The sequence below is a fragment of the Lissotriton vulgaris genome, chromosome 10 (assembly GCF_964263255.1).
Source record: "Lissotriton vulgaris chromosome 10, aLisVul1.2, whole genome shotgun sequence".
In the NCBI taxonomy this organism is placed as follows: Eukaryota; Metazoa; Chordata; class Amphibia; order Caudata; family Salamandridae; genus Lissotriton; species Lissotriton vulgaris.
In genome coordinates, this window is record NC_141698.1 from 29,311,305 (window position 1) to 29,332,147 (window position 20,843).

Consider the following 20,843-nt stretch of genomic DNA (forward strand, 5'->3'; position numbering starts at 1 on the left):
CAGCAAGCTGCCTAACTTCAAGAGAAAATGTCTCCTTAAATACATTTTCTGCTCAAGCTAGTCTTCTGCCAGACGTTTTCTGCTCTAACCAGTAGCCTGCAGCAAGTAATTGTGCAAAAATGTGCGTTCTTATTTGCTTCAGACCTCTACAGCATTGCATACAATACGCCACACTGCCAATCTTTGCTCAGCATGAGATGGCTTTTGGGTCGAACTTAATTGCATTGCTCAGATTTGTAGTTTTCCTCCCTATTCTATGCTTGACCCGCCCACGAAACTTTTAGGTTTCACCATGGACATCGATTCACCAAAATGACTGGGGTAGCAGAATTAACATCATATACCCTTTGACCTTAATGACGTCACAGGAAGTGACAGCATATGACCTTTGACCCTGCATCATCCCAAGAAGTGATGTCACATAACCTTAATCCTGAAGATATCACAATAATTAACATGGATGAAGTTACATAATTGCATAATTCATATTATATATACTTCTAGGGGAGAACAAAGTGTGAGGGTTTCTCTTCTTTGAGAAAACGTTTAAAAAAATGGGCTTTACTAATGCATTTTAAAGCACAATTTTCACATACATTTGCTAAAAACTCATAGGCTCTTAAAACACTCACTAAATACTCAAGTCCTTTCATGGTGTGCCAAGCTACTGAAATCTGACAGTCTCCTTGAGTTCACCCAATTATGTTTTTAAAATGTCCTATGGGTGCCCCCTTATGTCAAACATTACCTCCATTGCTAGGACCAGCATTTTTCCACGGTGGCCCCTTTTGCTCAAACATTAAATATAATATGCCAGCGCCAGAATATTCCTAATACTGCGTCTCTTGCACTATTGAGGTCCCTTATGTCAAAGGCTATGCCTGCTATGTCAAGGATCACATTTTGTCATGGATGGCCCCATTACCTGGCCAAAGGTGTCTTCCCATATGCCAAGAATGTCCTCCAATATGCCATAACAAGCAATTTGCCACAGGTGCCACCTATGCCAAGGATTTCCTCCAGGAGGCCAGCGCTGGCATTTTGTCATGGGTGCTCCATGCCAAAATGTACCTACAGAGCGCCGGCAGTAGCATTTTGCCGAGGGTATCCCATATGCAAGTATTGCCTCCAGTATTCCAGCGCCAACATTTTGTATGGGGTGCTTCTATAAGCCAAGAAGCATGGCAGGTCCAACAGGGGAACTGCAAGCATAGCAACACATGCTCACTTACATTGACTCATCGACTCATTGGAGGAGTGTGGCTTAACGGTTAGAGCAGCAGACCCTGATGCAGAGTTCTGGCCCGGGACCAGGGTTCAATTCCCGCCTCTGCAGGTCTTGTGCTCAATTTCCTCGGACCTGATAATTCTCGCCTGGTGCCTATTCTAATCATGGGTCCCACGCTGCAACTCTGGGCAATAGCTTGCTTAACCTCCACACCGGCCCCAACAGCGCTAGGATGCCTGGCTTCACCCTGGGGGTGTCCAGGAGTGGACACTTCACAGGGAAAGCCAGGATGGGTTTTACAGCGGTATGAGTAATAGCGCCAGGAAACCGCTTGGTGACAGTGCGCTCTACAAATACCTTGACATTTACATTTTACATTGACACTCATTCTATCATCAGCACTGACATGCACTCATTTATTTTCACCTACTCTTGTGCACTCACTCTCACCTTGAATCACTCATTCGAACTCTCTGTCGCTCACTCTTACTCTCACTTCTACTTATTCACTCATTTTGACACACACATACACACATCCACTATCCCGTATACAAACATCCATGCTCACGCATAAACACACTCTCTCAGCCAAACCCACCCTCACCCACATGCACGCACACAACATACATTAAAACCATTTCACTTTTCTTATCGAAGATGTCAGTGAAAGTCCAGATCTTGCTACTCCACTTCTTATTACACTAATAGTAAATAATGAACTCTTATTCACCATTAATTTAATAAAAATGAGCTGAAAACGAGATTGGAGCAGCATGACTCTGATAATGCGAGACACCCCTGTGTTCCTGGCACTGATTTTGCAACCTCTGAGGGCGGTGTCGCCAAGGCAGTACTAGGGGTAGCAAGGGGCAAGCTAGGACCGCTAAATGAGGTCCATGGGGTTCACCATGGACAGATTCGTCATTCGTCCTGCTTGAACACAACATTAAAGACTTTGAATTACAAAAGTGATACACCCCAATTGGATGACTCTTTTGAAAACATCTTTAAAAAGCCCATGGGTTTTTTAAGCACTAAAAAATACACCAAATCTTTCTAAGCAGGGAAGAATGTTTAATTTTTCCGAGAGCGATCGTTCCAATAACACATCTGTACAGCTGTTGCTGCGTGATGTTTCAAAATGTGGCGAGTTCTGTCAGCCATGGACAATCTCACTGCCATGCTATGAAAGCGACATTAAATGTTATATATTTTGCTTCTTTTTTTGCAAAAGAAACATCTGTTAACATGAACAAAAGTCATGCAACACTGATACTTCGTCCTAGCTGAAGAGGTTTAAATCCTTCTTCCGAAAACATTCTGCACGCCTGAGATGTTTATTTTTACTGCAGCTTCACACCATCTGTACTATGTGCACTTCTCAAATAGACCATTCATGTATGATATAGGAACCTTGTATTTACTTTCTCAGTAGCCCCAGATGTCTGTCATAGACAAAATATGAACTCCACCAAATCAAACATTTGCATAAAATTAGATAGCTTTTTTATCACTTAGTTGCTTTGCTCGTCTTATACACACATCTTCGCCCAGTACCAGGGCCGGCCTTAGGCATGTGCAAGCTGTGCACCTGCACAGGGCCACCAAATCCCAGGGGCCACCACACCAATATATATCCTTAATATAATAATCCTCAGAGGATGTATCCATCCTCTGTGTGGGGGCCCCTGGCAGGGATTTGGTGGCCTCTGGCTCTATACAACTTCCAAAAACCATGACCCCCCCCTCTTCACTGGCCTCCGCGCTCCGCCCCACCCGGACCCCCTCTTCCAGGGCCCCCTACCTACGCTCCATGCCCAGGGCCACCATGAACCTAGAGCCGCCCCTGTCAGTACCACACATCAGGGGTGACACTAACACATTTTAGTGCTGGTGTCCGCCTCAATGAAGTAAAGTGCATTAGTCATGCATATCATAGCTCCCAAGGAATAGACGAGGGACTAATAAAGGCAGTCACTTACACCACGCGACTCTGCTGGCTGCTCAGTGCCTCAATTATGAGCTCCTACTGAGGGGTGAGCATTTCTCAGGCTCAAATAAGTGTTTCAACTGTTACACTGTAACATTGTACTCAGAATATAGCCTCCACAGTATTCAGCCTCAAGAAAAAATGTTGCTCAAAGCCCCACCTCACTGGGCCACGTGGTCATCAGGCTTCAGAAACAAAATAAACAACAGAGAGGCAGGGTCTGGACACAGCCGCACGTGGAACCGGTGCCTTCTGTTATTTTCCGGCACCAAGCCTGCAGTGATTGGCCCAGTGAACTGCTCTTTGGGCTAGATGTACGAGCAATAGTAATAGTGATTACCAAATCGTGATTTTTGAGAATCGCTATATGGTAGTCACTATTACTAATGTGCAAAGGGGTTATTTAGCCCCTATTTCCTAAACAGTGATATGTAGTGGGTCGCAAATAGATCTACCTCATGAATTTTAATGAGGTGGGCTGAAATTTGCAGAAATCACATCCACAGGCCCAACACTGGAGCTGTAGCTGTTGTGTGCTGCTTTGGCACCCTTATACCCCTTCACACTCCCTGGGTCGGAGAAGGAGCCTCCCCCACTTTGGATCAGAGGGTGTTCCCTTCCTGTCGATGACATGCTTACATCATTGGCAGGACTGGCACCGGGGAAACTGCTTCCTGGCTTTTCTGGTGGAAGGGCTTGAAATACAGTTGTGTAAAAAAAGCCTCCGCAACCCCCGTGGTGAGAGGGGACCCCAAGCTCTGATGGTCCCCTCAGGCACTTGCAGCCCCCAGGGCTGAGATCTTTGGACTGGGTCAGGAGTGTGGGCAGGCCCCCTGCAAGTACTTTGGAGGGTGGGCCTCAAGTTTTGTTACGCCACTACTGAAATAGCCCTGTTCTACATGCTCCCATGGAATTGTGCCAAAAGTAAGGTATTGTTCAAACTATCCAGTGATACCTCCATTTCTCTGCAAACTGCTGAGTGATCATAGTGGGATGTGATCGGCTGGTGCTCCCACTAGACACCAAGACTTTTTTGTAGGGGGAGTGGCACTTTGGGCAAGGGCCTGTGCCCCATTGCCACCCTGCTAACAGTATCAGTACCTCCTCCCCTTCAGGGAAGGATGCGGTCCTTACCCCAATCTGCCCCAACCAGGTATAGGGGCAAAAAGCCCACTAGAGACCGGGGATTGTAAACAAAATAAAACAAAGGGGTGGGGGCAGCCTACCATGCACAGGGCTATTTTTGCACCCCAAAATGGTCACTGGGATTCAGATTGCCTGCAATCTGCCTCCCCTGGTGCGGTAAAGCCCACTAGACACAAGGGAAGAATTGAGAAGAAAAGGCAGTGGGAGGGGGGGCGGCCCTTAATACACAGGTTCATGTCCCCACCCCAAAAAGTACATTGCAGTTTATCTGTCCCACCCTCCCTCAGAGGGGGGAGCAGAAAGACCACTGAATATAAGGGAAAGTTTATTTTTTTTTACACAAAGTGAAAGGAGTGGCTCACCATGCATAGGGCCACTCTCCACCCCAAAAGGGAGTTGTACATTCTTTCTGTCCCTTTTTGCGAGGTAGATTGGGGATTTTGCTCCCAATCTGCTCCCCTGGGGTGGGGTGGGGTCAGCCCACCAAGAGGCCATAGTGCCTTGCGATGACTCTAAGTCATGACATTACAGTGATTCTTCCAACCACGAAAAGCAGAGTGAAGGGTTTGCCCTCAATCTGACCTGCGCGTGGGCTAGAAAGGCCACTGTATGCCAGGGATTGTGATTACTGAAAAATAAACAAAGGGATGAGGGAAGTCCATCCCGGTACAAGGCCATAAGGGACCACTGTCTTTCTGTCCCTCAGGGGAGTAGATAGGTTTGTCCCAATTGGCTGGGCCTAATTTCCCAGCGGATCCAACCAGTCTAGCTGTAGGCCCAGCCAAACAAGTGGGTAGTGTTTTTATTGGGACAAGAGGTAGGATTCTGGGTGGTAGGAATTTTGTGGATCTTTGCAGTTTCCGTCACAGAAATTCAAGAAAAATGTGTGAGTTTAGACAAAGTTTGAGGTTTGCATGGCACTGAGTGTTATGTTGATTGTCCTCAGGATCGGTTTGTCGAAAGGTAAGCCCACCTCTAAATCGAGCCAATGTCTGAATAGCCGTGGAGGCACAGAGCGTTGACAAGATTAAGTGAGGGGATAATAAACAAGACCAGGGAAGGAAAGGAAGGGGACGGCAGGGAGGGAGATCTGAAAGACAGGAACAAAACACAAGCATAAGACCAGAGTTCTTGTACCGTAACTAAACACACTGTATGGCAAGTGACTATAACTCTCTATACCTGTAAAAGAAGAAGAATGCCTTGTGGACGTGTAGAGGCTACGTAGGGGTTGATATGGTGTAACTAAGTAAAGGTACAAAATACAAACAGAAATGTAATACCTGGCACGGATGAGCAGCGTTCAGATGCAATACATAATACACATGATAATGTAACATACCCAAGCAATAAATCCAATAAACATCACAGGGGAAGAGTGTAGCCACACCTCCAGAACCCCTGTTAATAGAAGATTCAATCACACAGTTAACACCTAAAACAAAGGTATGCAAAAATAGCCTTTCTACACAATTCAAAGGTATCCACAACGCTCCACTGGACTCAAGAGAGTTCACAATTCCAACTAATGCCTCTTAGCTGGAATTTCAGGTATCAATCCAATCAAGTAAATGAACCATATAGCATGTGATGCTATCCAATGTCTGATAGCACCTAGTAATCCAACACCGTTGGCCGAAATGCCAACCGAACCAAATCCCAGATATGTCCCAGAAAACAAGAAATGCCTGGTAACAAGAACCAACGTTACCACTGGCTTCTCCAGCCGAAACCGACTACTAATCGGTACTCCTAGCGAAACGCTGTAAGTCAAGAGTGGTGCAAGCACCCTTACCGCACAGGAACCAGGACTAAAGCCAAAGTCGAGCAAGCTGACCGGAATTCCCGACGCTCATCCTTCGGCCGCCATTCTCTTTATGGAGGCTCTCGCGAGAATGCGGCGCGTCGTGAAGGATCACGGGAGTTGTAGTTCACTCCCGGAGCATGCCGGGTAATGTAGTTCGCGTAGCCGCGAACATGACACTGAGGGTAAGAAAACGATGTCGTACCCATGATGCAAGCACACCACCCTGAACTACCCCAGGTGTCTAGTTTTCAGAAATGTCTGGGTTGTGTTGCCAACAGAGCAGCTACCAACAATGATTGCCAAATCAGTAAATACAAAAAAAAGAAATGTAGATGTCTCTACATTGCCTTTTGGAGCATTTCCTGTTGCTGCACTAGGCCCATCCACACAAGCTGGGTTACCACTTTTTATCGGGTGACATGCAGGAACGCTGAGCTGTAGGAGATGTGTGGACCTCCACAGATTCCAGAACCTTCCCTCACAGAAATGTGAGGAAAAGGTGTGTTTAGCCACAGTTTAAAGTTTGCAAGGGCTTTTGGACAAAAAAACCTGTGAGATCCAAGCAAGCCACACAATCCTCGACTCCCCTGGGTGTCTAGTTCTCAGAAATTGCTGGGTTTGGTAGGTTTCCCTAGGTGATGGCCGAGCCCAACCCCAAAATTCACAGCTACCCACACTGCAAAAAAGGGTTGGTTTTGAGTGGAAAAAGTGTAACTTTCCATGTTAGATTTTGGACTACTTCCTGTTGCAGCACTAGGCTCATCCACATAAGTGGGATATTGTTTTTAATCAAGAGATGTGTGGGAACAATGGGTGGTAGGAAATTTGTGGGCTCCTGAACTTTCCCTCGCAGAAATATGAGAAAAATATGTATTTAGCGAAAGTTTGCAAGGGTGTCTGGCAAAACAAAAACCTTATAAGAACCACACAAATCAAAATATCCTGGACTTCCTCAGGTGTCTAGTTTCCAGAAATGTCTGGGTATGGTAGGTTTCCCTGGATGGCAGCTGAGCTAACCTCCAACTTCGGCAGCTACCCACATTGTAAAATACACATTGGTCTTGCTGAGCGAAATGTGATGTGTCCATGTTGCATTTTGGGCATTTTGTGTAGCAGATGTTAAGCCCAGCCACGCAAGTGGGGTACTGTTTTTATTGGGGGACACGTGTAAACACCAGATCATAGAACATTTGTTATTTCCAATTGGATTTCTCTGCATTTGTGTCTTCCAAATGTAAGCCAGTGTGCAAAAAAAAGACATTTAGCAAAATGCCCTCTGAGTTACATGATAGTATTTGTAACCACAAAACCAGAGGTGTATAAATAACCTTTGTTCCTAAACTCAGTAGTGTGTGTACATTTCAGAAATATATAGTTTTTTTCACATCTATGCTTCTTTCCTTATATTTTTATAAATGAATTGCTGTATAATGGGTACATTGGTACGGTACAGCTCAGTTGTTGGCTCTGAGTATTGTGTTTTTTGGGAGAGCCTAGAAACTCTATAAATCCCTATCATTAGAAGGGTCTAAAGTAACAGAATATTGCTTTTGTAAATCAGTTACTGTAGCAAACTATTACCAATGAAAACATCTTCACAAACGGCTTTTTCCTACTCATTTCTACTATTTTTTCCATGTTTGGTTCTTTCGGGAAACCTTAAGGGATCTACACCAATGACACCTTGCTGAATTAAGAATGTTTTCTAATTTTCAGAAATGTATTGTTTGCCTGCATCAGCCATGGGTTTCACAACTATTTCCACCACAAACTTGAAGTAGGTTGAAACCGCAGAAATTAGGAAATATTGACTTCCGCTTAGAAAAATGCAAACAGTAGAAAACAATGGTTTTGATACAAATCTGCTTGCTCCTGAAAGCTGGAAAGAAAGTGATACCAGTACAGCAGAACTTCCATTAATGCAAATTTTTGAAGAAAAAATACATACACTTTCTTGCAAAGCACTTTTTTCCCTCAAAAGCTAAAATTCTGCTATATTGTGTTTATTTTCTCTGATCCCACCAGGATAATCCACAAACCCTGTATACCTTTGGAATCCCCTGAATGTTGGAAAAAATCAGGACGCAAATTTGGCATGGCTAAATTTTGAGGGAAAAAAGTTATAAAGGTTTAAAGAGAATGAAACCCTAAACACGCAAAGGCAATAGGCCTGCCTTTAAAGGAAAGTTGTACAGTAAGGTAAAGCATTTCAAGTAAATATCATGGGAATTGAAATGTATTTGTGTGGAAGCAAAGAACTGTAGAAAAATATTGGTGTTGGTTATAATAAGGTCAGGTCAGGTGATTATTACTTGGCTCCACAGTTGGTCGCCAAAGAGCGCAGCGCTCTGTCAATCCTGTAGCTATGGAAACCGGGGTCCGCCTCAAACCCGAACGAAGAGCCAACAGACGAACCCCAGAACTTGTTGGCGGTGGAGCCAGAGTCGTGCGATAGGTGGGCCGGACCTGCGTGAGCCATCTCAGTCGTAGTGATTGGCTAATGCCGCATTGACAGGTCTGACTGAGGCGTGGGCGTCATAACATCCAGAGCGCTTTACCCAATGGCCGAGCAGTATAGAGCTTGGAAGTAGTTTAATTGGCTGTGCTTTGTAGACGTAACAGTTGAGCGACGTTCCTACTGGCTCTCGTTCTTATGGACATAGTTCAAGATGGACGCCTACTAGTCAAGGGGCGGGCCTCACCTAGGGGGCGTGGAGGCATATTAGCACCTCCTGCCTGGAGGCCGAAGTCCCATTCGTAGTGACAGCGGAGACAGAGGTGAGTTCATCTGTCGGTGTCTTATGGTGACGGTGATGATTTTTGATCATTTGAGGCCCGTGATTAGTGAGTAGGCGCTACGAGGGTCCACCACTAAGCGCTATCTTTGTCAGACTATTACCCCTGTAGGTAATTAAAATGTGTCCAATCGAGTGTGCAACAATTAACTTTCGTGATATAGCGCCAAGAACCCTTCACCCACATCATCAATGCTTTTACTATCATATTTTATCAAAGCAGGGCGATTCAGTGGTGCTGCAATCTGATCTATTCCTGGGTACACCAGTGTGATCTTCGGCAGGGCCTAAGTCGAGGTACACGGCATCCATCCATTATTTTCATAAGGTTGGACCCAATCCCCAAGAAGTTGTCCCCCACAGAAATGTGCTGAACTTGTACCGGTGTAATTTTAAAATATGGGAATAGGTTCTGCAGCGCCTGCACGTTGTCTGCTTTCCATTCCCAGCAGCAATGTGCAGGCGCGGGGTCAAAGGTAAAGGCCGAAGTTACTGGGCCATCAGGCTTCCTTTTGATCGAAATCCTGGCTGGACACAGTCTGGAGCCCCACACTTAACTGTCAATGCAACAGAGGGGAAACGGAAGGACACAGCTTGTTATCACTTTACAGCAGTGCTTTAAATGGACCGGTACTGTCCAGTACTGAGTACCCACACTTTTGATTTTGAGAGGGAGAGTACCGGCACTTCTCAAGAGTGATGTAATACTTTTAATTGGAGAGTAACAGAACTTCTCAGAACCAAGTAGGTACTCTGGTACAGAGTACCTGCACTTCTATTTTTCTATTTCAAGCACTGCTTTACAGGTATTGAAGAGAGGCACACTTTAAGTCCCTGTATACAAGTTCATGCACAGTAAGAATGCCGGATGTGTTGGACAGTCCCAGTATCTACACACATTTAAATAGCACTGTTATTTCTTTCATAGAGCTACTCATCCGAGTGCAGGGTGTCAGAGTGCTTTACCTAACATACATATTATACACTGACAATATACATACAAGATGTGTTACATAACACAGTGAGGGTTACAAAGTGTAGGAGTCACTTCCTTCATAGCTCAGTGTGCTATATTATGATTATAATTTATGAACTTCAAGTAACGAAAAAAAGTAATATGTCTCCTGCTTGGCAGGAGACATATTAACCTTCTATGCTACTGTGATTCAAATCTGGAACTACACAAAGCACAGGTCTCTCCAGCAAATGTGTTAACCTCCAGAGTTATCTTAACATTAATACCATTCATTGAGATTTACTGGGCACACAAAGATCCCTGCAGCAGGTGCCTTAAGCTCGTAATATTTTTTAAAATGCAAACTTTGCAACCAATTCAGCAGAACAGATCTACTACCATGCTTCTGCTTTACGCCATTTATTTTGTGACAGAATTACAAAAAAACATAAATGTATTCGCAGAATTTTTGATCACTTTTTTTGGCACAACCCCAACGCAAAATCGAATTTGTTAAATCTTGTAAAGCTCAAATGCACTCATGATATACATGATAAACATATGTGTGCGGTCTTAATATCTTCTTGTGGTGCTACTTCTTTGAATGTCCCTTCCAGTGATGCTACGTGCAGTGTCACGCTTCGTGACATCCTGCTTAGTAATGGCACACGTCATGGTGTCACTTGCTTTCTGCCCAATTTGGTTAGTCCCCCACTTCTTTTTTTTTTTTTTTAGGACCAGTGCTCTGATCCTTGGCCAGCTCTTGATCTCCCTTTGTGTCGGCCCCCTCATAGACCAACATTTGGGGCGCCGAAAACGATGCTCCAATGAACTACATCATCTTGAACAAGTTGCTTTTGCAGTCAAATATTTACTGGTAGATACATTTAAAGCAGTGCAGCCAACGTTCCGTTTCATCTCTTTCTTTCTTGCACTGATGTGCAAATTACTTACTGGAATGACGACGAGTTACCATTGTTATAACTAAATATACATTCACCCTGGTCACTGTAATGCTATGCAAATGTTAGAACCCTTGTATAAGCTATTTAAGACTACTTCCCACAAAACGCTTCTTAATGACCCAGTCTGGGCTCCCACCCGAGAAAGCATGTTTTCATCCCTGCTACGCTGCTTGCCAGTGACTTGCTAGTTAAAGCAGCAGCCTTAAACTGGGGTGAAAAGGCAGGGTGTTCAGTAAACAAGACATCTTCCAATGGAGAATGCTAAACACTGTAGGAGAGACTGTTGACATTCAGATTTTATTGAGTGTCCTTTCTAACAGAATTGCTTTAGACTACAGAACACACCACCACAAGCATTTTGGGTGGTTAAGGGGTGCGTGGGAGATTATCAATTGAGTGTCAGTCAAGAGCAAGTCAGACGCATATAAATGTACATATTTCCAGAGCTCCCAAGATTCCCCGGTCCATGTGTGTAGCTCATCAGTCCAAGTGTGTTTATTTGAGTTCTGCATTTGTTGTCTGGTTTATTCCATTATAAAATGAGTATAATTAGTCCTGGTATGCAAACAGAACCTGCACGGATGAGCTATTTATGCATGACCATGGAGCATTTGAGAGCCTTGTATTTCTTGCTGTGACCATTTCTTTTTTTTGTTTTCCAACCTAGACCCTGCAGAGGTTTTCCTATCAGCTGAGTAACCCTGTGTGCCACCATGGTCCTTGGAGCGGAATCGCAGGAGCGCGTTGGTGCTCCGCACCCCTATTGGCCGCGTGACCTGCATATTGAGGGCTACCAGCCCAACAATCAACCCATGTGGAAGATACTGGCTTTCCTCTTCTCCGTGTCAGGAGCCCTGCTGGTAGCCGTATGGATCCTGAGTGGCAGAATCAGGGTGGCGGGACTTGGCCCAATCCGACGCTTGGCCTTGTGTTGGTTTGCCATCTGCGGCTTTATCCACGGCGTAATTGAGGGTTGGTTTGCCCTCTATTACGCAGACCTTCCGGCTGATCAGTCCTTCCTCTCGCAGCTCTGTAAGTTGTTTTGGAGTCAAGAAATTATTTTGCAGTTGGGAGGGCAGGTATCTTAAGGGTGTTGGTGAATTAGCGTCTGCATAGGAGTCCTTTTCATTTTACCTATATAATTCTGTGAAGTGGGTAAGTTTCTCTGGCTTTTGTGCTATACAAATCAACTGAAAAAGAGGAATGTTATTTGAATGAATTGGGTGAGAGTTTGCACCTGAAGCGCTTGAAACCCAGAGGGTCTCTTGGGCACGGTGGTATGTTGCCAGGATGCATACGAGTTAGTCAATAGTTGGTAAGTAGTTAGTTCAGTGGCTTCAGGGTTATCCTAATTCTATTTCTTGTGTGCACAATACCAGTCTGATCTTAGTTTAATGAACAAGGGAATGTGGGAGGGACAATTAATAAGGCATGGCAGTGAATAGAGCATCAAAGACAGAGCCCACTCTAAATGTGGGATGCTTCTTCTCTTTGGGGTTCAGTCACTATGGCTGCCTTTAGGATCTTTTGTCAATACTGTCATGCAAGAGTCCTGTTTGGGGTGCAGTCACTTAGCCCAGACTCCTTAGTCTTTTTGGGTGTTTGTGGATAGATGGGTCGATCTTTTCTTGGTGGTGGTTTTCGTGTCTGGGTTTGACATAGAGCAACCTCCTTCTGGTGCTAGTGGCAGCCTGTACCTTCAGCAACTATCCTTGGAAGAAGGCTTGTTTCAATATTGCATTCTCTGTAGTTCCCCAACAAGTTTGGTTTCTGGTCTTTGTTTGAATTTGAGATATTTGGAATTTATTTATTAGACACCAGAGGGATCTATCTTTTTGCCTCAGCCAATTCAATTTGGATGGGTGATCGTACAGACTGCAGCTCAACGCAGGACTCTAGATCTCGTCCCGTGTCATCTTGCGAGCGCACTTCTTTTTGCATCCCTCCCGTTTACTTGGGTTTTTCCAACCAACTCTTGCCATATTCTCAGAACTGGATGACCTCGTCGTGACTAGTTTTGCTTTTTTTCGCCTGCTGCCCCTTATTCTTCAACTCACCCCACACAATGTGTATTCTATATTCAGAGCAATGTGGCTATCCTCAGGACTGGTGTGGGTGCCCTACGTTTAACTCCATTTATTTAAAAAAAAAAAAAAGACTATAACTGTGTATTTTCATATCCGGAATGCTTGCTCGGGCAACAGATGCCTGAGTGGCTGAAGTATGTTCTTAAATAGTCCCCTGTTCACATGTGTTATGTTGGTGCTTCCCACGTGGGTATGTAATACTTTCTTACTCTTGTCTCTACCTAGGGAAGGAGTACTCCAAAGGAGACAGCAGATACATCACGTAAGTATGCCATGTGTGGTGTGTAAGTGGAATAGTGTCCGGGAACTGAGAAACCTCTTACTCATGTGACCTGTGCTTAAGTATAAGAGTTAGGAGTGGTGGTGAACACACAGCACTAGTGCAGTAATACACCTTTATTTTAGTTGATTTTATGTGGCACGTTTATATAGTGTTAGCTTAGCTCAAGAGCAGTAGTGTGCTGTACATTAATAGAATGCTGTGAGGCTTAAAAAGTGAAATTTGCACCCTTAATTATGCAGTTACATTTTGCAATCGTCCTATATTTACATTTTTAGTTTTAGGAAGATTGAGAGCTTTGCCCAGAATCACCGAATGATCATACCGTGTATGCTGCAGTAACAAGGCGTCGGTAGTTTGTTACAAGAGTCTGGTCTGGCGTTGCATTGCCAGACACTTCACCTCAGATGAAAGCAGAGCTGCTAAATTATACCTTCCTGCTGCCATCACTTTATGTGAGGCCAGTAAGGAAGGATTTCTGATTTTAATCTGACCAGTACTTTTGAAAGTACTAAAGAGGGGCTGGGAGGCAGAACCTCCATCTTGGCCAAGGTGACTCTGCCCAGCATGGGCGGGGGGGGGGGGGGGGGGGGGGGGGGGTTACACCTGAATCCCCAGCACCAGGCAATGGTTCCAGCAGTGAGACTGTCAGACGTGTGTATTATCCAGACACGCGAGTATCTAAATATGGACTTTGCCAGACAAGACGTGGGGTGTTGTTTAATTTCATCTCTTTTGCTATTCGCAAAGGAAAAGAGCGTTGCTTTCTCCAGTGTTGGTGCCAATTAACTTATAATTAGAGCACCCGGCTGGGCTCGCACATGTACTTCCGGCTGCAATAGAGAATTCCTTTGCTCCTTTGGGACACAGCCCAAACTGTGATGTCTGTACTCGTGTGTGCCATAATGAGGTGATCGAACTGTATACACGTATTGTAATATTGATGGCAATTGTGGGGGGGGGGGGGGGGGGGGATTGTTTTGCTGTTGCAATAAAAAACCGAAAATAAAGTTTAAAAAAAAACTTATAATTAGAGCTCCTGATTTTATGGTATTTTTTTTTTTAAATGTTCTTCTGTATTTATCCATATTTCGTTCGTGTTATGCCAATAAATCAAATTGTAAAAGGGTCTATTTCTTCATTTATTTAACTAATAAACATGCCCTCATACTTTGATGCCTGACGTCTATTAGCAAATTAAGCTGACAAATATTAAATGATAATACTCCCACAGGTAAACATTAGCATTATACTACAAATGGATGTTGACATATGTCTCTATTGAGGGAAATCTCATCCTGTTTTTAAACTCCCCATGCCATCTATCTGCTCAGCTGTTGTCCTGGAATTGACAGTATGGAGAGTCAATCAAAAGCAGCCCCATTTTCTGTATTTTTCCATTAAATAAATAAATACAGACCGAACATGCTATTTTCTGTTTATATTCATCTGTAAAACAGAAAACTGGGAGCCCTACTTATCATTATATGTTATACTTTCTTAGAGCAAGGGGAAATGAGCCCACATTTCTCAGTGCCATCTGCTTTGGGAATTTGGCGCAAACACAATTTTTCTTTTAACCTAGGAAGTGGAAGGGTAGGTATACATATTGTGGTGCATGTGACACAGCTGTGACATAGAAAACAGATACTCTGTTGGGATGATGAAGACTGTGTTATCAGCATATGTTCAAGGAGTAATGGCATCAGATAGCAGGGGGCAGAAGGAATAGAACTGGTGAGTTCATGGACTGTGTTTTCAGGCTGGTAACGTTGTATTAAAAAACTGGGTAGTCGGAGGGGAAGCATGTTCTGTAATCTTTGAGGTCCGGTGGAAAGCAAGTGTTTGACACTGGTTTTCCAACGCAACGCACCTCTGGGCTAAGGAGTGGTTTGGTCAAGGAGATCCAGAAGGGAAGCCTCAGCCCTACTCTGACAGGATAGTTACGGAAGCTAAGTTGGTGGCCTGTAGTGGATAGTACCAGGGGTGGCTCTAGGCTCATGGTGGCCCTGGGCAGGGAGCGTAGGTAGGGGGCCCCTGAAGAGGGGGTCCGAGCGGAGCCTCGGAAGAGGGGAGGAGTCAGGGTGTTTGGAAGTGGAACAGAGCCGGAGGCCGCCAAATCCCTGCCAGGGGCCGCCACGCAAATATGTATCCATCCTCAGAGGATTATTATATTAAGGATATATATTGGCGTGGTGGCCCCTGGGGTTTGTCGGCCCTCTGCAGGTGCACAGCTTGCACATGCCTTAGGCCGCCCCTGATAGTACAACTTGTCCGCCGTTTCATGCGTCACCCTTTGCTCTTTTCAAGGCAAACACACTGCCTCCCATGCTTTCCTTATTTGTTTGGCCGTCTCGCCTCACCCCCAACCTGTGTGCGTTGCTTTTGTTGTGTCAATCTTCCCCAGACCGTTTTGTTTTCAGGGGGGGGGGAGGTGGCTTGCTGGAGGGCTGAATGGGGGCTGAGCTATTATCCATTAATCTCGAAATGGAGCCATGATTGGCTTCCCCGGCCTGCGCCATTTTCTGGCATGGATCTATAATGTAATTTGTTATCGAAGATGCCTTCCACAATATTCCACATCTCTGCTATTTTCTTTTATTTTTGTTTATTTTCTCCACTTGCACCGCTGTGGTATGTTGTCCAATGGTGCAGTGCAAGCAGGGAAGATCGCAAACGTTACATGCAGTATTTAAAATGTGGGTACGATCCTACCTCTAGTGCAGACGATTCACTAAAACCGTGTGTTTGTTTTTTGCTCCTGACTGTAACGATTTTAGATCCAAAAATCCCTCCTTATGAGCCAGGCCTTAGTATTTCTAAATGTGTCAAAGTTGAAATGTCTTTTTTTAAATTGCAGACAAAGGAATCTGCTTCTAAGTGATGGTAAGGTTTGGGTGTATGTGAGCCTCGCACAGTAGAGCAAAATTCAGTCTTTTGTTTTCTCTTGCTTGACAAGTGGTATCTTCTGACCACAGCTCTTCTGTTTTCTTCGCCCGCAGTGCGGATAATTTCACAGTCTGCATGGAGACCATCACTGCTTGTGCCTGGGGGCCCATGAGTGTGTGGACGGTGGTGGCCTTCCTGCAGCGCCATCCTCAACGCTTCATTCTCCAATTGATCGTCTCACTTGGTGAGTAGCTTTCACCTCTGCTACCATCTACATTCATGGATGATGGGAAGCACAGTAGTGGGCCTTGGCATCCTATCACCATGTTCCTAATAAGCGCCAACCGAGGACGGAGATAAAAAACATATTCACAGAAAAAGGGGGTGCTGGCTTGTGGTTGAAGGGAGCCATTATTCTTGGTTCAATTCCAGTGGAAGCGCATGTAAAGTGAAGACAATATCAGACTGACCTCATGTCGTTTGTTACCTGGTGCCTTATGCTGGTTGTTTAAGAGAGTTTAGCTTTCAGTTCAACTCTGGGTTGCCTCTAGTGAGAGCTGGGATTCTGACAATGATGGATGGTGCCTTGTGGCCTTTTGTCCATGCACTGAGTGACTTCAAAGTCTAACGGTGGTACAAATGGTGACTTTCTCGCTATATAAATGAAAGTCTGTAGGGTAACCCAAGAAGGCAACCTGTGTGTATAGTAAAACAAAACATAGTGCTCACTCACAATTCATTTTAGTTAACACTGTTAGATAATTTGGGATTTATTAAAGAACATCAAATTCAACATGGCTCAAAAAAAATCCTAAATACAAAAAAAAAAGAATAACCTGCTTGGGTGTCTAAAATATATTTAATACAGAACCTACTGCCATAGCATAGCAAAGATGCACATTAAACCAAGTGCAAAAGATTGGGTGCACATACAATACAACCAATGTACAGAAAAGCAGTCATTTGTATTACTACTGTACCTGTATACAACAGCGATCTGTACTTTAAAACCAGCTTTAACTAGAGCAGACGTTGACATTTTGACACCATTTGGAAACTCATAGACTGGAGTCTTCATCAGGAGAACACAAAAAGTTAGAGCGGCTTGAGCCACAAATCTGAATAACAGAAGTTGGAGAACAAACAGGCCTAAAGTATCTGTTTAATTTACACTGTTGGGTCGTATTACCAATGCGGAACCTAAATACTCTGTGTAAAAAAGGCAGCATTTAAAGAGCATAAAATGGCCCAAAATGATCAGAAGATCTGAATAACAGGAATTTCTATTTGCAGGGCTTCTCATTACAAGTCTATCTATTTTTTCTAGTGCTTCATGGTGAATTGTGGGAGTTCAGGTTGCAAAAGGGGCGGTTACGAATTCAGAACTCATTCGCTTGGCTGGTAAACATCCCGGTTAGGTCCATGAAGGAGCCGTGGGCCCACATTCAGGGTGGTCCTGGCTGCCAATCCATAAACCTCATATACCACAGACAAGGGGAGTTTGATGAAGGCACAAGTGATGCTCAGAGGGCTGCGCTTCATGCTTGTTGCGTGTTGTAGAAATGGTTCTTTGGCCATCATGTTATCTGTTTATTCATACCATGAGAGTTGGGAGGGAGGAAAAGGTTCAAAGAATCGCGTTTGCATAGACGTTTTTTAACTCCTCTTGTCTCTATTTGCAGGACAGCTGTACGGGGACGTGCTGTACTTCTATACGGAGTACCGTGAAGGCTTCAGCCACAGTGAGATGTGGCACCCCATCTACTTCTGGTTTTACTTCATCTTCATGAACATGCTTTGGATTGTCATTCCCTCGGCTTTGATCATAGATGCCTGGGGACACTTGAGCCAGGCCCAGAGAGCGTTCGATGCGGGGTCTGGAGCACCCCCCAAAAGAGTGAAGAAGAACTGAAGACCGGTGTTGGAGTGACATCATGGGCCCAGAGTGGCTGGGCATGTAGTCTCTTTCATTCTGCACATTGGCAGATTTGTCAACTGGCTTTTAAAGTGAGTGAGTCATGCCCAGGTAATTATGGCATGTCAGCCACACCGACGAGGAGGCACCGCCAGGTTGAAGATCAAGATGCAGCAGCATTTCGACGGCTTGGATCCCTTTAATGAAAAGTTCTCAGTGGAGTTTACGATGATCGCAGTGGATGTTATAAAGTGTTCTGGGGCTCTCTTGGCTGAGGGTGGTGGAACGCAGGACTGTACACTGAAAAGCTGATGATGGTGAAAAATCCAGCTTTCTGCTGTTGGATACCCGATGCCGCTGACCAGGAAGAAGAGTTTTAGGGCAACGCTTTTTCGCTCAACTCTTCAGTTTCTGTAACAAATGGTATTGAGACAGAGGGCGGACTCCGCTTTCCCTCAGGGGGCGTGCTCGCCTTCCTCTCAGAGGGCCCTGTGTTTTCCTTGAAGAGTTTTACTGCTAACTTGACCATTTCTTGCGATTGATGCCTTATTGCTGTAAGCCATGCTTTGTTTGTATTTGCCAATTGTTTATGGTTTATTGGACACTGACTCCTTCCTGATGCTTAATAATGACACAAACCTATGAGATCCTCCCTATGCTAAGAGCAGTGTGTTGGCATCCCCCTGTCTTTTATCCTTTGTCACTGAAAGAGGATGCATGCTTTCCGTCCAGTGTGCTGTAAGTATGTTTGAGAATAAAACCTGTCTTTCTTTTAGATCATTCATTGGTCATAATTGCTGGTCAACATATGATCTCCCCTTCGATGACTTTGGGTAATCTAGAGAGGGCACGTGTTACCCAGTGCTCCAAACTTGCCTTTCACGTGAAACACTGGCAGCAGGATTACATTTTTCAGTGTGCCTTTTGGCTAGTCCAGTGAGGTGGAAAAATATTTTGGGTGACTTGATTTCTAGTACGTCAACAAAAACAGTGTTCTACCTTCTTAGCATTTTACACCTAAAAAGGGACCTTTTGAGACCCAGGAATTGGTTTAGTCATCATGTTTAAATGAATTGGCGAAAATGCATTTTGAAAGGGTTTGTGGTGAAGGATTTATTAATTGGCCATTCCGCTTCTGAAAATTGGAGTTCTCTCCCTGGAAAAAATTACCATTGCAAGGTGTGAATATCCATATCTGTTGGATTTGCAAGAATGCTTGGGCAACTTTGATTCCGACGTGAGGAATGGTGGTGGAAGGCCACGGCACATACTTTATTTTGAAGGTTTTATATAGTGCGGGCAAGACCCTTGCTGGTATCAGAGCGCTTTACAACAGATATAGGAAATAGACATATACATACAAAATACTATTAGTTATATTCGTCCAACAGTGGTAACTATTACAGCATAACAAATATCTACAAGACTGCATCTAATAGTTCAAGTGAATTTGGCCAGGAGAATCGATTTCACTTCTTTTTTGAAGGATGCCGTGTGAGGGCTCTGTCTTGTTTTTCGGGGCAAGGCATTCCAAATCCTAGGGGCCATTCCTGACAAGGTGCGGTTATAAGTTTTCTTCTTGGTAAATTGTTGTGGTTTCAGTAGAAGGTTATAAGAACTGGTGGTGGTTCTGTTACCGCCCGATAGTACAAATTTCTCTGCAAGGGATTGTGGGGTTTTGTGATGCAGTGCCTTGTGTGTCATACAGGCGATTATCAAATGGATTCTGGCATCAAAGGGTAGCCAGTTAAGGGCATGCAGGTCTGGGGAGATGTGACTGTTTCTTTTGGAGCCTGTGATTAGTCTGGCGGCTACGTTGATTGACGCTTTTAGAGGGGCTGTTGTTGATCTGGGAAGGCCGAAGAGAGCAACACTCCCATATTCCACTCTGGTCATTACTATAGTTTGGACTGCCTGTTTAAATTTATTTGTGGGTATGAAGGGTTTCAGTCTTAAGGTGTTCATCTGAAAATGTGCTCCTTTAGTTGCTGCGCTGATGTGCTTCTGCATATTTAGCTTATTATCCAGAGTTATTCCTAGCGATTTGGCAGAGTCGATCATGAGCGTTTGGCCGTCGAGTGCTGTTAAGTGCTTCATCCATTCCATGATGATGGCTGTTTGGCTGGGGGGCGCTATTAGGAGGAATTCTGTTTTTAGGGTGTTTAATTTTATGTGGTTATTTGCCAAGAAGGTCTGCTTATGGTATTGGACATTTGAAGAGTTGAGAAGCTCGGTGAGTGGTTCCATAAACAAATTGAAGAGTGTCGGGGAGAGGGAAGATCCTTGGGGTACTCCTAAAGTGACTGGAGTCGGTTTGGATAAAGATTGATTGGTCTTGAATCTTTGTGTTCTGTGTTGAAGGAAAGAAGTGAACCAGTTAAGAACCGTTCCAGATATTCCCTTTCTATGTTTCAGGAGGTCTAATAAATTGTCGTGTTTGACGGTGTCTAAGCGGAGGATAGGTACAGCAGGATTAGTAAACAGGCTTTGTTTTGGTCCATTATTTTTAATGCATCGTCTATTATGTGGGTTGTGGCAGGATCAGTACTGTGCCTTGATCGAAAGCCAGATTTGAATTTATCGAGCAGGTTGAAGTGGTCAATGTGGTAGGTAAACTGCATATGAACACATTTTTCTAATAGTTTGGCCAGGGTAGGGATGTTGTATATAGGGTGATAGTTAGTTATTTAGGTCTGCTGGGTCAGCCGATGGTTTCTTAAAGATGGGGGATACCTGACCAGCTTTGACGATGTCTGGGATGGTTCCTTGCAGCAGAGAGGTGTTAA

General features: G+C 44.4%; 1 protein-coding gene across 1 annotated transcript; it reads left to right on the forward strand.

Moving 5' to 3' along the window:
* Positions 1–8,881: 8,881 nt before the first annotated feature.
* On the forward strand, positions 8,882–18,837 carry EBP (EBP cholestenol delta-isomerase). Its single transcript, XM_086940331.1, has 5 exons — positions 8,882–8,949; positions 11,554–11,918; positions 13,199–13,235; positions 16,256–16,386; positions 17,825–18,837. The coding sequence occupies exons 2-5, from the start codon at positions 11,600–11,602 to the stop codon at positions 18,052–18,054; spliced, it is 717 nt and encodes a 238-aa protein (XP_086796457.1). The 5' UTR covers positions 8,882–8,949; positions 11,554–11,599; the 3' UTR covers positions 18,055–18,837.
* The last annotated feature ends 2,006 nt before the right edge of the window (positions 18,838–20,843 follow it).

Excerpts from the sequence above, each read along its gene's own strand:
- EBP (XM_086940331.1), top strand. The coding sequence starts at position 11,600 with ATGGTCCTTGGAGCGGAATCGCAGGAGCGCGTTGGTGCTCCGCACCCC. Across the intron at positions 13,236-16,255 it reads GGAGACAGCAGATACATCAC|TGCGGATAATTTCACAGTCT; the intron begins GTAAGTATGCCA and ends CTTCGCCCGCAG. Across the intron at positions 16,387-17,824 it reads CCAATTGATCGTCTCACTTG|GACAGCTGTACGGGGACGTG; the intron begins GTGAGTAGCTTT and ends CTCTATTTGCAG.